This window comes from Chinchilla lanigera, unplaced genomic scaffold (assembly GCF_000276665.1).
Source record: "Chinchilla lanigera isolate Chin_1 unplaced genomic scaffold, ChiLan1.0 scaffold00076, whole genome shotgun sequence".
Classification (NCBI taxonomy): Eukaryota; Metazoa; Chordata; class Mammalia; order Rodentia; family Chinchillidae; genus Chinchilla; species Chinchilla lanigera.
Window position 1 is genome coordinate 10,943,450 of NW_004955477.1, and position 14,691 is coordinate 10,958,140.

A 14,691-nucleotide genomic window follows, 5' to 3' on the forward strand; every position below is an offset into this window, starting at 1 on the left:
GCTGGGATTACAGGCATGCACCACCACACCCAGCTGATTTTTTTTCTTAATATAGAATGTAATATAAATCATCAGAAACAGCAAAAACTCTGCATTTTTAGATGGCAGGTTTTTTTTTTTCAGTACTGAGGATCAAACTCATGACCTTGCCAGGCAAGTGCTTATGCCACTGAACTGTATCCCCAGCGCCTAGATGGCATTTTTAGATGATAATTTTTAAAGTGAAAATGAAAGTACTGGAGCTTCAGGCCATCTAGATAGCATTATTCATTACTGCACCATGAAAGCAGTGCAGTCCATTTATTCACAAGTGGTTCCTGAGGGCATGCACCAAGTTGGGGTCTTGAAAGGCATGGGGGCCACAAAGAAGATCAGGAGAGAGCACTTCCCTTTCTCCAGCACCTGGCTAATGTTAGTTAAAGTAAATTGCATTGAATTCCAGTAATGTAGAAAGGATATACTTTTACTTTTATAGTTTATTGGAAGGAAATATAGCTAGAAGTCTTTCCTTGTTCATAAAATCACCTGTCCTGGCAGCAGTTTAAGAAGCTGGTCACCTTTTCAGAAATCTCTTTGCCCTCTAGATGATGCAAGGTCTGCTGGTCAGATTTTGTGTGAATCCCTTCCTAAAAAATACCATAAGCAAAACTGACTGGGCCCCTATCCTCTGAATGGTCCACACCACTATTCACACCAGAGGTAGGACCAAAAGCAGCCCCCAACATACCCAGAAAGGATGAGGGCTATTGTAGGCAGCTGGTAGGGGCTCTGTGGGTTGACCTGGTCTCATGATGTTGTCCAGATGAGCCAACCCCCTCCAGAGGGTATGTGAGCCTACTTTTTCCCTCCCACCCTCCCTGGATGTGACCTTGATATCAGGAGCCTTGAGGGTGTTTCCCAGGCCTCAGATCACTCCTTTAATGAGACATGAGATGCCATTGGTGGTGGTGGGGTTAATGGGGTCTTTCACAGTCTGGTCCTCTATACTTTGGCTCTGCCGGAAGTCACTCAGTCCATAGCATCCCACCCCTTGCCCACTATACATCCTTGGACCACACAGCCCCTGCACCTACAAGAAAGATGGTCTTCCCTAACTGCTGTCCTGGCTACCTTGTCATGTGGTCTGCCACCCAGATCACCAACTCCCAAGGGCAGGGCAGTGACTCCAAGTTCACCAGCAGAGGTCCAGCGTGGGTAACTGAAAGGGCACAGACTGCAGACCATGAGGCTGGGGCTCAGAGTGTCCATCCATCCATAAGACGATGGGGAGGCAGAGGTCCCCAGCTCCCCTGAAAGGTTGTGACGCTGTATCCTTTGCTGGCTCTGGGCCACCTCTAACTTGGCGACACACTGGCTAAATTCAGGAGGTGGCCAGCAGGGGCACACAGCTGGAGGCTAAGCCAGGGCTTATGCAGAACTAGCTCCTGTAAGAAGGCCAATGAAACAGCTGTTTCTTTAAGAAGTCTGTCTAGAAAAATTCCCTCAGCTTTGTCCTGACAGCAAACACTACTTGGGCAGTGACAAGAGCTGTTGGCACCACGAGCAGGCACATGCACAGCTCATCCTCTACGTTCCCCAGAGCTGGGCTCCCCCTGTGGAGGTCAGGGCACCAGGCTCAAAGGGGGTATCTGGGGAGAGCCTCTATATGTATTTTGGGTCAGAGAAGGTTACAGAGAGACAAATTAGGAAGTTCTTCACTCACTTAATTCAGCAGATTCTGTCAGTCCTGAGGGGTCTGGCACTCTTGACTCTAAGGCCCCGCAGAGTCATTTATATGCCTTCAGCCAGCACTCAGTCTATGGATAAAGACAAGCTACCAGGCAGCAGGGCTGCATATGCAGATCCCTGCTCCGTTGGACTGGGCACTGAACACTCATTTTCCTCCTATGTTGGTTGGTTTCAGAATTATCTCAAAAATCACCACATCGAGCCAGGTGCTTCTGGGAGGCTGAGGCAGGAGGATAACAAGTTTGAGCCTGGCCTGTGCAGATTAGTGAGATTCTATCTCAAAATAAAAAATGGACTAAAGATATAGCTCGATTCAATTTACAGTATATATATAAAATGTATACACATACACACTCAATTCAATTTACAGTACACACACACACATACACAAAACAAATAAAGATCCCCCAAAACAAACACCATGACTGAACCATAAAACTAGGTCCTGACTTACCCAGTGTCTCTTGGGAACCTCAGATTTGAAAACAGAATCCAAGTATGCACAGATCATAAAAAGCAGGGGTGTGCCTGGGGTCATGGGAATTGTTGGCTGCTGAGGCTCCAGCCTCCCGATTCCCCAAGCGCCTTTTTGTTGTAGTATTTACAGACCAAGAGTGGGTCTGTCCACCTGAAAATTGTGGCTGAGATAGGGTTTAACAACTCAGGTTCCATCGCTTTTTGGCCTTCTTGCTAAGATCAAGTGTGACAGCTCAGGCTCCAGCACACGCTGGCAAGCCGAAAGGGGTGGGTGCTTTGCCTTCCATCATTTCATTTAAAAAACCCAAGAGTTTCTGTTTTCTTGGCGAAGCAGGGAGAATGTCTGATAGACATCATCAGGCAATTTGGTATAGTGTTATCTGCAGTGTCAGGTGTTTTTAACCAGAGCAGAACGCAGTGAAGTCTGTGTGTCTGCTGTTGTTTGCTTGTGACATGGTCACACAGCAGCCTATTGAGTACTTATAGCGGGGTCCTTCCCTCCTGCATGCCAGGGGGACCCCAGGCCAGTGCCATCAACTCAAGTCCTGCTGGGAGAATGTGGAATTCCTCCTGGTCCTCTTGTCCACACAGCCAGCACCCTTCCTGGTCCAGTTCCTTCTCTCCAGCTGGAAGGGAAGAGCTGGGAGGGCAGGAAGGACTTGCCTGCTCTCCCCACTGTTACCCACAGGGGAGCTTGTGTAAACTCACACCACACTTTATCCTTAAGCCTCCATACTCCAGCTGAAGATAACATGGAAAACAACGCTTTTTTTTGCTTTTGTATCTCAGGGACAGGCACCTCAAGGGTTCTCAATCCTGCGTGGAGGGTGAATGCCCCACAGAGGCAGCCCCTCAGCATAGGTAAGATCATACATAGCATAGCAGTTTTCTTCCTCAGGTAGAGCCAGAGGCGTCCCATTCATAAATGAGCTCAATGCAGTGCCAAGCAGCAGCACAAGGATCACCAGTGTGTCCCTGGCCTCTGGGGCAAGTTAGAGGGAAGCCTTAGGACATTCCCAAGACCCTGGCCTCCTCCTGGGTGCTCCCTGCTGGGTACCCGGGCAGTTCTTCTTACTGTCGCCAGGGGCACCAGACAGCAGAGGGCGCGAGGTCGGGACTGATCGACCGCTGCCCCTGCCCCACGACAGGCCCTAAGGAGTATCTCACCGGTAGTCTGTCCTTAAACTCCAGAGTGGAACCCTCGGCCTCTGATCCTCTCTATCCACCCCCATGACACAGTCTTTTGCCTTGGACTCACTGAATAGTCTATATTTTTTAAAAACGAAGGAAGTTCCTAAATTAAGCGTGAAAGTTTCCATTTTGCTTAGACATAATAAATCTAGTCACAATCAAAATAACTTTTTTCTAGCAGTCTTGGCATCAAATTATTTTAATTGCTTGCTCTGGAATTCCTTTCTTGCCGCGGTTCAAAACAGTCTCGTAGATTCTTCTGCGTGTACATGGTCACCTGGAGGGGCATCAGACCAGCGGCAGATCCCCAGCACAAACCTCACAGTACTTTGTTGGTTGCTTTGTAAAAAGTAAGAGGAACTGTTTTGGTTCATTTCGAGACCACTGTATGAAGCTCTTTTCATTGCTTTTCAGAAGAGTTTGGTAGGAACATGATTTTAAGAAAAATTTAAAATCTAAAATAACCACAAATAGTTTTCAAGAATCAAAGTAGCATTGCATTAGCAAATTTAAAAAATAAAGATAAAAGTAAAAACAAAAACCAAACCTAGAAAGTGATATCGAAACGCTGGTAATTACCAGAAGTAGCGCCGCTGGGAAGTGTGGGAATGGTCTGCGGACCGGGCCGAATGGCAGGCCTGTGCTGGCACTGGCCGCCTGGGACTCACGGGACAAGGCCGCCCACGCACCCGCACCGCTGCCAGACCGACCCCAGCCCTTCAGCCTAAGACAGATAGTACAAGCCACAGGCGGCGGCCGGTCCCGCGAGGAGCCCGGGCACTGGCGGCAGAGCGCCAGCCGCACCTCCGTGCAGCGGTGCGCCTAGAGGGAAGGGCAGGGAGAAAGAGGGCAGCAGCGGCTTGGCTGCCAGCTTCAACTTCTCCAGCTCGGCCTCCTGCAGCCGCTTGGCTTTGGCCCGGCGGTTCTGAAACCAGATCTTGACCTGCGTCTCGGTGAGGCTCAAGCTGCGGGAGAACTCTGCACGCTCGGCGACCGACAGATACTGCTTCTGGTGAAACTTGCGCTCCAGCGCCAACAGCTGTGCGGTGGTGAAGGGCGTCCGCGGCTTGCGGGTGTTCTTGTGTTTTCGGAGGGTGCAGGGTGAAGGGCTGAGGGCACCTGAGAGAAAAGAGACGAACAAAACGGGCGCTCAGAAACGGGCAGTACGTCCCGTAGCGGTACTACCGGACCCCTGAACGGCCGGTTGCGGATGCCAGTCCTCACTCGGTGACTTCGGCCTTTGGAGCAAGGACAACCCGAAGGCCGCTGGGGTAAGCAAAGCAAGGGCCGCAGAGGCGGTGGGGCAAGGGTGGACGTCGGCCGTCGGGCACTACCTAAATCCGATGCTCCGCATCCTAGGGTGCTCGAGGACGCTACCCTTCCGAGAAAAGCGAGAAGCAGACCTCAGCTGTGGCGGGAGCGCGGGGGTGGACAGGGGCGCTTCGGCCAGAGAGGGCAGGCACTCGCACGCTTGGCTGGTGTGGGACCCAGAAGCCTTTCGGACCGGGAAGCGCTGTGGGGATGGGGGAGGGTGTGTTTTGCCCTTGCCCTCAGGGTGGCAGCGTTCCTGGCGAGTTACTTCCTAAGTTATGGTCTTCCGATCCCAGGCTGGTCAGGCCCGGTCCCCTTCAGGGGCTGGGACCGCGAGGTTCGGCACTTACGTGGGGGACACGCGCTGGCAGCGGGCGGGAACCAGGGTCCGGGCTCTGTGTCACCCCTCTGCCTTTGCTCCCCTGGCTCTGCAGGCTCCGAGTCCGGCCCGCGCTCTGCCTCCAGCAGCGACTCGACGCTGAAGGGCAGAGGGGCGGACCCGGTGCCGTCCCCGCCGCGAGCCCTGAGCCCAGCGGGGTTCATGACCAACGACGCCGGTGCCATGCGTGGGGCGGCGGGCGCTGCTGGCCCGGAGGGACGCGCTGGACATATGCGCAGAGCGCGGCACTTCTACCCGGGGTCGGCGGCACCCTCGCCCACTGCATCCTATAAAAAGGTGGCTCGGCTTTCATGCGCCGCTCTCCAATCCTGGCGCCGGGTGATGTGCGGTCTTGGAGTCGGTTGGCTTCGGCGCCCTAGAAGGCGGGACGGACAGGGAAGGGCGGGGCTGCCGCCGGGGACCCCAGCGCCCGGGCCGGGCTGGCCTGGCCGCATCCGTACCACTGTGCCCTGCCGGTGGGTTGCCCGCGCTCTTACTGTCGAGCTGTCCGAGCCTCCCCACGCGAGGCACCGACGGCCGGCTTGGGGCACGGTGGAGCCCCTGTCAGGGCATCTGCTCTTGTCCCTGTGCGGATGCTGTGCCTTGGACATCTCTGAACCGTCTGCTCCTCGGCCTCGACGCGTCCTTCCTGATGAACCCCAGTCCTTGGGCACAGAATCCTGTCTCGTACTTGCTTCAGCCCCGGCACTCTCTCTGCACACTGAGGACCGCATGCCACAGACCCTGAGCCAGACCGGCAATTCCGCTTCTGATCTGAGAAGCTGCATCTGTGGCCCTGGATTGGCTCTTAGGTCTCTGGAGTGGCCAGGTGCTCTCCAGAGCAGGGCTGAGCCCTAGGAGCGCCCCGCGGCGGGTGTCGCAGGTCCATGGGCAGAGTCCACAGACCAGCGATAGAGGAGGAACTCTCAGTGCCCCCCACGACAGACTCAGAACACAAGCTTAGCCCTTGGGCTGCTCCGGAGCACGGAGTGGGTTCACAGTCAGACTCAGGCGCTCCCACTCCGCATGTGCTCAGCCCAATTCTCCGGGCTCACCTACAGAAGGTTCTGGGAAAGGCCCTGGTCTGTGGGGGCTTCCCCCAGACCTCAAAACATTCTAGGTCTTCCCAGAAGCTCCGGAGGACCACACTTGCACCCAGGGCTCAGAAAAGAGACCAGACAGAGACTTGTGCTTTTGACGATTCTTTTTTCAAAACCCAACCAACTGACCCACCTGCTGCAAAGAGAGGTGCCTCTGAGCAGACTCTTCTGAAGGCAGGAACTTGTTGCAGGGTTTTGGAATATATCGTGGATTAGTTTGGGGTAACAACCCTGTGTCTGATCAATACCCTAGAAACAGCAATCTATATCGGTATAGGTACTGGGATTTGACCCCAAGGCCTTCCCACTGAGCTACATCTTCCGCCCTTTTTTATTTTTTATTTTGAGGCAGTATCACTGAACTGTTAAATTGCCCAGGCTGGGCTCAAAATTTTCATCCTCCTGCCTCTGCCTCTGATAGTACTGGAATTACAGACATGTGCTACAAAGACCAGCTGACATATGTTTATTTTTTAAAAACCAAAGTTGTTTTAATGAAGTCCAACTTCTGAGGATAGCTTAACCATCCAGCCCAGGCAGAACTATTAAATTGTAGATTTCCTTTGTACAATTTTTTTTTTTTGTCTTTTTGAGACAGGGTTTCACTCTGCAGTTCAGGCTGGCCTCGAACTCACTTTTGTAGCCCAGGCTGGCCTCCAACTCATAGTGATCCTCCTGCCTCAGCCTCCCAAGTGCCAGGATTACAGGCATGTGCTGCCATGCCCAGTCTCCTTCATATGAATTTAGAAGCTGCTGGAAGGGGTGCTCAGAGGGCTTCTAGATGGCTAGGCCTAGTGTCTGATGGGGACCAGCTCTTCCTATGTTCATAGGCTGACAGCCCCTTTCTACTGTAGTAAAGATGCCCCGAGTTGAAGATATTGCATCATGAAAGCACTTTCTTTGAAGGCCTTTCTTTGGTAGTTTATCGTTACCAGGCCATTTACAGGTGTGTTCAAAGAATTTTAGTAAGGATGACAACAAACCGGCCTAGTGTGTGCTGTGTCCATCTGGGATACCACAGATGTGGCCTCTGTGTGGAGGAAGCACAAGCCTGTGCTGCTGTGTGGCTGGCATGCCCACCTGTGAAGGACAAGGTCAAGGGTCAGGAGCAGCTTAGCTGGGAAGGGTTCTTTCTTGCCAACTAGTGGGCTAGTCCTTCCTTGGGCTTCCCACTTCTCAGTGTGTCCACACTGACGTCCCTCGTGGCAGCCATGCCAGCTGCAGCGTGGCCCTACTTCACCCAGAAGGTCAAGGGTGAGGGAGGGAAGGGGCAGCACATCAGGCTAGGCATGAAAACCTAGGCCCCAACAGCACACAGACAGGTCTCCTTGACTGATAATCTCTTGCCCCTACTGTGGCCCAGCTGGCAGAGGGCTTGAGATGGGGACAAGGATAGTGGGAATGCTGGTTTTGGGTACAGAAACCTGAATTTACAAGCAAAGAGAGCCTGGACACTGTCTGGTCAACAGAAAGGATGGGGATCCCCAGGGGCACTGGGCCTCCCAGCAAGGACAGAAGGCTGAGCAAAGAGGTTGCAAAGAGGTCCCTCATCCCAGCTGTCCCGCTGTGCCCCTGGAATGATATGTAAAGTCCTGAAGGTTCCCATTCTTCTCTCTTTGGCAGACACATTCTGCAGTTTAAGGGGAGTTGTTTCCTTCTTGGTTTGGGGCTCCTCTCATACCGACTTCAGACAGAAGAACAAGTGCATGCAGACCATAGGGCTCAAAAAGGCTTCAAGTGGGATGAGGAGATTTCTGAGAATGAATTTCATTCTCATAGTATATTTGCAGTGTGGCAGGGCTAGAGAAGCAACTCTCCCTATCCTGGGCTCCAACAGGAGGATGGCTTGGTGCTGCACAGTCTAGTCCATGCTAAGACCATTTCAGACCGTACTATGGGATGAAGATGACAGGGTCTCCTAAGTCACCAAGTTGCTTAGGCGAGGCTCCAATTTATGATTCTGCCTCAGCCTTCCAGAGTGTTGATACTACAGGCTTGTGCCACCAGCAAGCCTGGCTTGGGTGTAGCCCTTTCTTTTCTTCTCTTTTTAAAAAAATTCATGTATGTTTGAAATACACAATAAAAAAGTTCATCCTGGAGAACTGGTGTGTATACATATTGCATCTTGCTCCTTTTTACTTCCCTTTGCCCACTCTTTCTCTTTCCTCCCCATCCCTGCATCTACAGCTTATCTCCACAAAGTCTGTCTCCCTGTTTCCTACAAGCAATAATTTGTTTTGCTCCTAAATTATTTATACTTTGGGTATAGAGAGACAGAGTCTTGCTGTGTAGTTCAGGCTGGGATTCTTATATAAGGGAAACTGTGATATTTAATCTTCTGTGTCTGACTTATTTCATTTAGTATTATGTTCTCAAGGTCCATCCATTTCTCTATGAATGACTCAAATTTATCCTTCTTTATGGCTGAGTAGTACTTTGTTGTGTATATATACCATATTTTTCTTATCCATTTACCTGTCGATGGGCATGTAAGCTGCTTCCACGATTTAAGTGGGTATGCAGGTGTCACTACAATATGGTATCTTTAAATCTTTCAGCAAGTTACCTAGAAAAGGTACAGCTGAGTCAAAATGGAATCTCTAATTTTCTGAGGAATTGCCATACTGATTTCCGTAGTGTTGGCACCAGGAATGTAGAAGAGTTCTTTCCCCCCTACACCCTTGCCAGCACTTTTTTTTTCCTCAATAACAGCCATTCTTTCTGAAGTAAGATGGAATCTCAGTGTTGTCTTGATTTGCGTTCCTCTAATGGCCAAATGTGCTGAACACTTTTTCATGTACCTATTGGCCATTTGTACTGCTACTTTTGAGAAGTGTTTGTTCATTTCAATTGCCCATTTTTTACTGAGTCTTTAATTTTTGGGGTCCAAATTTTTAAAATATATACTAGATATTAGCTCTTTGTTTGAGGAATGGCTGGTATTTATCCCATTCTGTAGGTTGTCTTTCCATTCTGTTGGTTGCTACCTTTACTGTGCAGAAGCTTTTAATTTGATATAGTCCCATTTGTTGACTGTTGATGTTATGTCTTGTACCTTTGGGGTTCTGTTCAGAAAGCCCTTGCCTATGCTTATATCTTTAAGAGGTTTACCAATTTTTAATTCCAGCAGATTCAGTGTTTCTGTTTTTATATATGTCTTTGATACATTTTGATTTTAGCACAGGTGATTTTAGCGCAAGATGAGAGATGTAGCTCTAGGTTCATTCTTCTGCAAACGGATAACCAATTCTCCCAGCATCATTTATTAAAGAGACTATCATTTCTCTAACAAAATAGTTTTATAATATAATTTGAAATCCAGGTTTGTGGTGCTTTCCTCTTTCCTCCTCTTGCCTAGGATTGCTTTTGCTTTTCTCAATCTCTTTGTTTTTTGAGACACAGTGTCTCTGTGTAGTTTGGGCTGGGCTTGAGCTCATTGTGTAGCGCACGCTGGCCTTGGACTCATGGTGATCCTTCTGCTTCAACTTCCCAAGTGCTGAGACTACAGGCATGCACCACCATGATTGGCTTTCTCAGTCTCTTCATGTTTCATATAAATTTTATGGGTTTTTTTTTTTTAGCTTTGTGAAGAATGATGATGTTTTGTTTGGGATTACATTCAATCTATGTATCATTTTTTGTAATATGATTACATTTTTTCTTTGATACAGGGTTTCTCTATGTAGTTCAGGCTGAGCTTGAACTCACTATGTAGCCCAGGCTGGCCTCAAATTCTCAGGGGTCCACTTGCCTCAGCTTCTTGAGTGCTGTAATTATAGGTGTGCACCACCATGCCTGACTTGTACAATGGCCATTTTGACAGTATTGGTTCTGCTTATCTAGGAAGAGAAGATCCCTCCCTTCCCCATTTTCTGATGTCCTCTTCAATCTCTTCAGAGCACTGTAATTTTGTTATAGAGGTCTTTCACATCCTTGGTTAGATTAATTCCTAGGTATTTAACTTTCTTGGAAGCTATTGTGCATGGGAAGGATTATGGTAGCATTATTGTTGGTGTACAGGAACCTACCAAAATAGAACCAAAAAAATAAGTTATTCATACATGGTAGGTTCTTGTTGCTTTTGAATTTTGTGTATTGATTTTGTGTCTTACTACTTTGTTGAATTTGTTTGTTGGTTTTAGGAGATTTTTTGGTGGGTCTTTTTGGGTGTTCTAGGTAAAAGACCTGCAAATAAAGATAGTTTGACTTTTTCCTTTGCAATATAGGTCCCTTTTATTTTTTCTTTGCCCAATTGTTCTGGCTAAGGTTTCAAGTACCATATTGAATAGGAGTGATGAGAGTGGACACCCTTATCTTGTTCCTGATTTTAGAGAAAATGCTTTCAATTTTTCTCCATTTAGTATGATGTTGGCAGTGTGTTTGTCATAAATAGCTTTTATCAGTTTGAGGTAAGGCCTTTCTCTACCTATTTTTGTCATGGTTTTATCATGAATTTTGTCAAAAGCTTTTTTTGCACCTGTTGAAATGATCATGTAATTTTTGCCCTTACTTCTGTTTATGTAATATGCTACATTCATTGATTTACATTAAACCATCCTTGCATTCCTGAGATGAAGACAACTTGGCCATGATGTATGTAATGTTTTTAGTGATTTCTTTTTTGCTTTTTTTCCGGTACTGGGAATCGAACTCACGACCTTGTGCTTGCCAAACAGGTGCTGTGCCACTGAGCTAAATCCCCAGCCCCTTTTAGTGATTTCTTGCATTCTGTTTGCCAGTATCTTGTTGATGATTTTTGCATCCATGTTCAATAAGGAGATTGGCCTGTAGTTCCTTTTTTTGTTAAGTTCTTGTCCAGTTTTGGTACCAGAGTGGTGCTATCTTCCAGGAATAGATTTTGGCAGTACTCCTTCCCTTTAAATTTCACAGAGGAGTTAGAGGAGTAATGGCATTAAGCCTTCCCTAAAATTCAGTAGAATTATGTGCTGAATCCATCAGATCCTGGACATTTCCTAGTTGATAGGGTTTTTATTTTGCTTCTATTTCATTGCCTATTACTGGTCTATTCAGGGTTTTTATATCTTCTTTACTCACTTTTGATAATTTATATGTGTCTAGGAATTTTTCCATTTCTTCTGCGTTCTCCAATTTATTGTAATATAAGTTTTTGGAGGAAAGTGGAAAGGTAAGACATGTGAGACAGGGTCTTGCTATGTAGTTCAAGCTGGCCTTAAAATCATTATATAGCCCAGGCTGGCCTCAAACTCATATACTGTTTTCAAAATAGTTTCTTGTAATCCTCCTCACAGCAATGTTAGTTGTGATTTTACCTTTTTTCATTTCTAATTACATTGATAGGGGTTTTTTCTTTCCTTCTTTCTGTAACTTTGGCTAAGTGTTTATTAATCTTGTTTATCCTTTCAAAGAACCAACTCTGATTCACTGATCCTTTATTTTTTTAGTTTCAATTTCATTAATTTCTGCTCTCATCATTATAATTTCTTTCCTTCTACCAGTTTTGGATTTGGATTGTTCTTGTTTTTCTAGGACCTTGAGATGCATCATTAAGTTATTTATTTGGGATCACCTAATTCTTTTAATGTGTGCATTCCCAAGAATAAACTTCCCTTGTAGAACTTTGGTTGTGCCCCCACAAGTTTTAGTATGTTGTGCTTCCATTGTCGTTGATTCTAGGAATATTTTAATTTCTTCCTTTATTCTTTCTGTGATGCATTAACTATACAATAATGTATTATTTAATTTCTATGTGTTTATATAGTTTCTAGGCTTTCTTTTACTGTTGATTTCTAGTTTCATTCCTCTATGATCTGATAGTATGCAGGAAGTTGTTTCAATTCTTTTGTGCTTATTTAAACTTACCTGATAGCCTAGGGCATGGTCTATTTGGGGTAGCCAACTAATAAGGGAACTTTGTCTTTGTCTTTTGTACTGGGGAAGGATTTTGTGCATCTCAGTTGGGAGGGTATCATAGAACCGATGCTACCTCAGGACCAGGGACCTGCAAAGAGTCATTTCATTGACATTTAGAACTCAGGAATACTTTCCAACTTGGTGGACAAAGAGGTCTAGCAGGACAGCATTCCCTGTCCATTGGCCAGAAAGGTGGGCTCATCCTCTGAACACAGAAACAGGGAGAAGGGGAAGGTTACGGTGTCCACCAGCTAGCACATCCTCTGTTTGTTGTCTGTGTATTTGTCTATTTGGTCTCCACTCCCAGCTTGTGCAGGCCAGGATGCTGAGGTCACAGCCCATGGCTCTGCCATCTATTGTTTCCTTTCAACCAAAATGACTTTGAATCTTTTCTGAAATGATAGTTTAGTGGTCATGTTTTTTTCTTTATTTTCTTTTGTTTCAGGATTTCTTTGTCATGGAAAATCTTACTTATCTATCAATTTTGAAGGCTAATTTGGAATATACAGATGTCTGGGTTAACAACTGTTTTCTTTTGGGGCTTGAAAAACTTTGCTCCAAGCTCTATTGGCCTTTAAGGTTTGTGTGAAAATCCACTGTGATTCTGATGGGTTTACCTTTATGGATGACGTGCTATTTTTTTTTTTCCAACAGCATTTAGCATCTCTTCTTTTGTTGAATTTCTGGAATTTTACTTATGATGTGTCATACAGAGGTTCTTTTCTGGTTGTAGCTATTTGGGGTTCGTTATGCCTCTTGTACGTGAATATTGAATTTATTCTCCAGATTTGGAAAATTTTCTGCTATAATTTCAGTGAATATATCTTTATGCCTTTTGAGGCATCTTCTGATTTTTCCCTTATTCTTATAATTCTGACATTGATGGGGTTTTTTGGGGGGTTATCTAACAGTTGTTGGATCCAGCATCCACTGTGTCTTGTTTTTAGAGTATCATTGAATTTATGATCTACCACCTTGTCTTCAATTTCTGACACTCTGTCCTCATATTGGTTGAATCTGCTACTCATGTTTTCTATTGAAACTTTCACATCTTGTATGTCTGCTTGTTTTCTTTTCATGATTTCTAATTCTTTACCTAATTGGTCATTCATATCTTGTATTTGTTTGTTTAACTCAGTTTATTGTTTGTTTCTCCTTTAGTTTTGTCAAAAATTTTATTAGTAAAATCCTTTATCTGTTTAATAAAATCCTCTTTAAGCTACCTAAACAGTGTATGAATTTGCTTTTGTGTTTCTTCTTTGGTCTTTTCAAACATTTTACCCATTTAATTTTTTCAAACATTTTACCCATTTAATTTTTTAGTTCTTTGACTGTTCTTTAGTTCTTTAATTTTTTAGTTCTTCCTCTACGTCAGTGTCTATGAGGTCAACTTTGGGGGAGTTAAGGGGTTTGGGAAGGATCTTGTTGCCTCGCTTCCTTATATTTCTATTGTTTTTGTGCTTCAGGTTGAAGATCAGCTAGAGTAGAAAATTTCTGTCAATACTGTGGAAATCTCTTCAGTTAGAATCTGCCTTTTTTGTGATACATTCTTGTGTTTGGTTATGTTTTGGCTTTTGTACTCCTCTCTACTTATACAACAGAATATCTGAGAGCCTTCTTAGTGTCCACCCTCCTTCTGGGGGTTTGATCCCCAGCACCACTCAGAGAAGAGAAAATGAACTGTGGTAATGTTGACAACACAAAGACAAACCAGATATTAGCATGCAGTAAAAACCAACAGGGAGCCAGGGATATAGTTCAGCGGCACAGTGCCTGCCTGGCAAGAACAAGGTCCTGAGTTTGATTCCTGGTACAAAAAAAAATTAAAAGCAATAGCTATGCCACTATTAGCAACAGCAACAAAATCAGCAATAATAATAGAGACAGATCATAAGAACCAATAAAATCCACAACCATTCCACCTTTAACAATAGAAAAGAGATATTCAATACTAATAGAGACACAGAGACAAATCAAATGTTGACCTATGGTAAATACTAAATGCAACAACTATACCACCATTAACAATAGAAAACAATTTAGCAGTACTAGCATAGTGCCAACTAAATAGCTAAAAATTGATAAAGCTTAATAGCAATAATAATAAACATAGAGTGGCAGGAAAAGGTAAAAATGAAAGAAGTAAAATTTGAAAAAGAAAAAAATGAAAGATGAGAACAGAAAAGTGAGATAAAAATCCAGTTAAAGAATAAAAGAAAGTTAATAGAATTAAGTAAAAGTAAGAAAAAAATAAGAAAAAAGAATAAAACAAAGAACAAAAGAAAGGAAAAAATGTCCTTAATGGTAAGAAAGATTTTTTTTTTCTGTTATCAGATGTTTTCATTATCTAGCAAGCAGTGGTATGTAATCAGTTTGAGGACACTGGTCCATTGCTGAGAGCTCCTGTCTTATTCCAGGGAATGGTCACCTGCTCCAAACTATTCCAAATGCCTTGCTTTCCTACCCAAATGTCCATCCACCGAGGATTGGATAAGAAAATTGTGGTACTTTTGTATAATGGAATATTATCCACCTACGAAGAAAGATAAACTCGAGGGCTTTATAGGTAAATGGTCACAACTAGAGACCATACTCATAAGTGAAATAAATCAG

General features: G+C 45.3%; 1 protein-coding gene across 1 annotated transcript; it reads right to left on the reverse strand.

The window, feature by feature from the left end:
* Positions 1–2,089: 2,089 nt before the first annotated feature.
* On the reverse strand, positions 2,090–5,286 carry Ventx (VENT homeobox). Its single transcript, XM_005402059.2, has 2 exons — positions 5,058–5,286; positions 2,090–4,515 (listed from the first exon to the last, which is right to left on the reverse strand). Exons 1-2 carry the CDS (start codon positions 5,269–5,271, stop codon positions 4,121–4,123), a joined length of 609 nt encoding a protein of 202 aa, XP_005402116.1. The 5' UTR covers positions 5,272–5,286; the 3' UTR covers positions 2,090–4,120.
* Positions 5,287–14,691: the final 9,405 nt, after the last annotated feature.

What these genes read in the sequence shown, in the direction of transcription:
- Ventx (XM_005402059.2), bottom strand. Translation starts at nt 5,271, where the DNA reads ATGGCACCGGCGTCGTTGGTCATGAACCCCGCTGGGCTCAGGGCTCGC. An exon ending in TGCCAGCGCGTGTCCCCCAC is followed by an intron (nt 4,516 to 5,057) that starts GTAAGTGCCGAA and finishes CTTTTCTCTCAG; the next exon opens with GTGCCCTCAGCCCTTCACCC.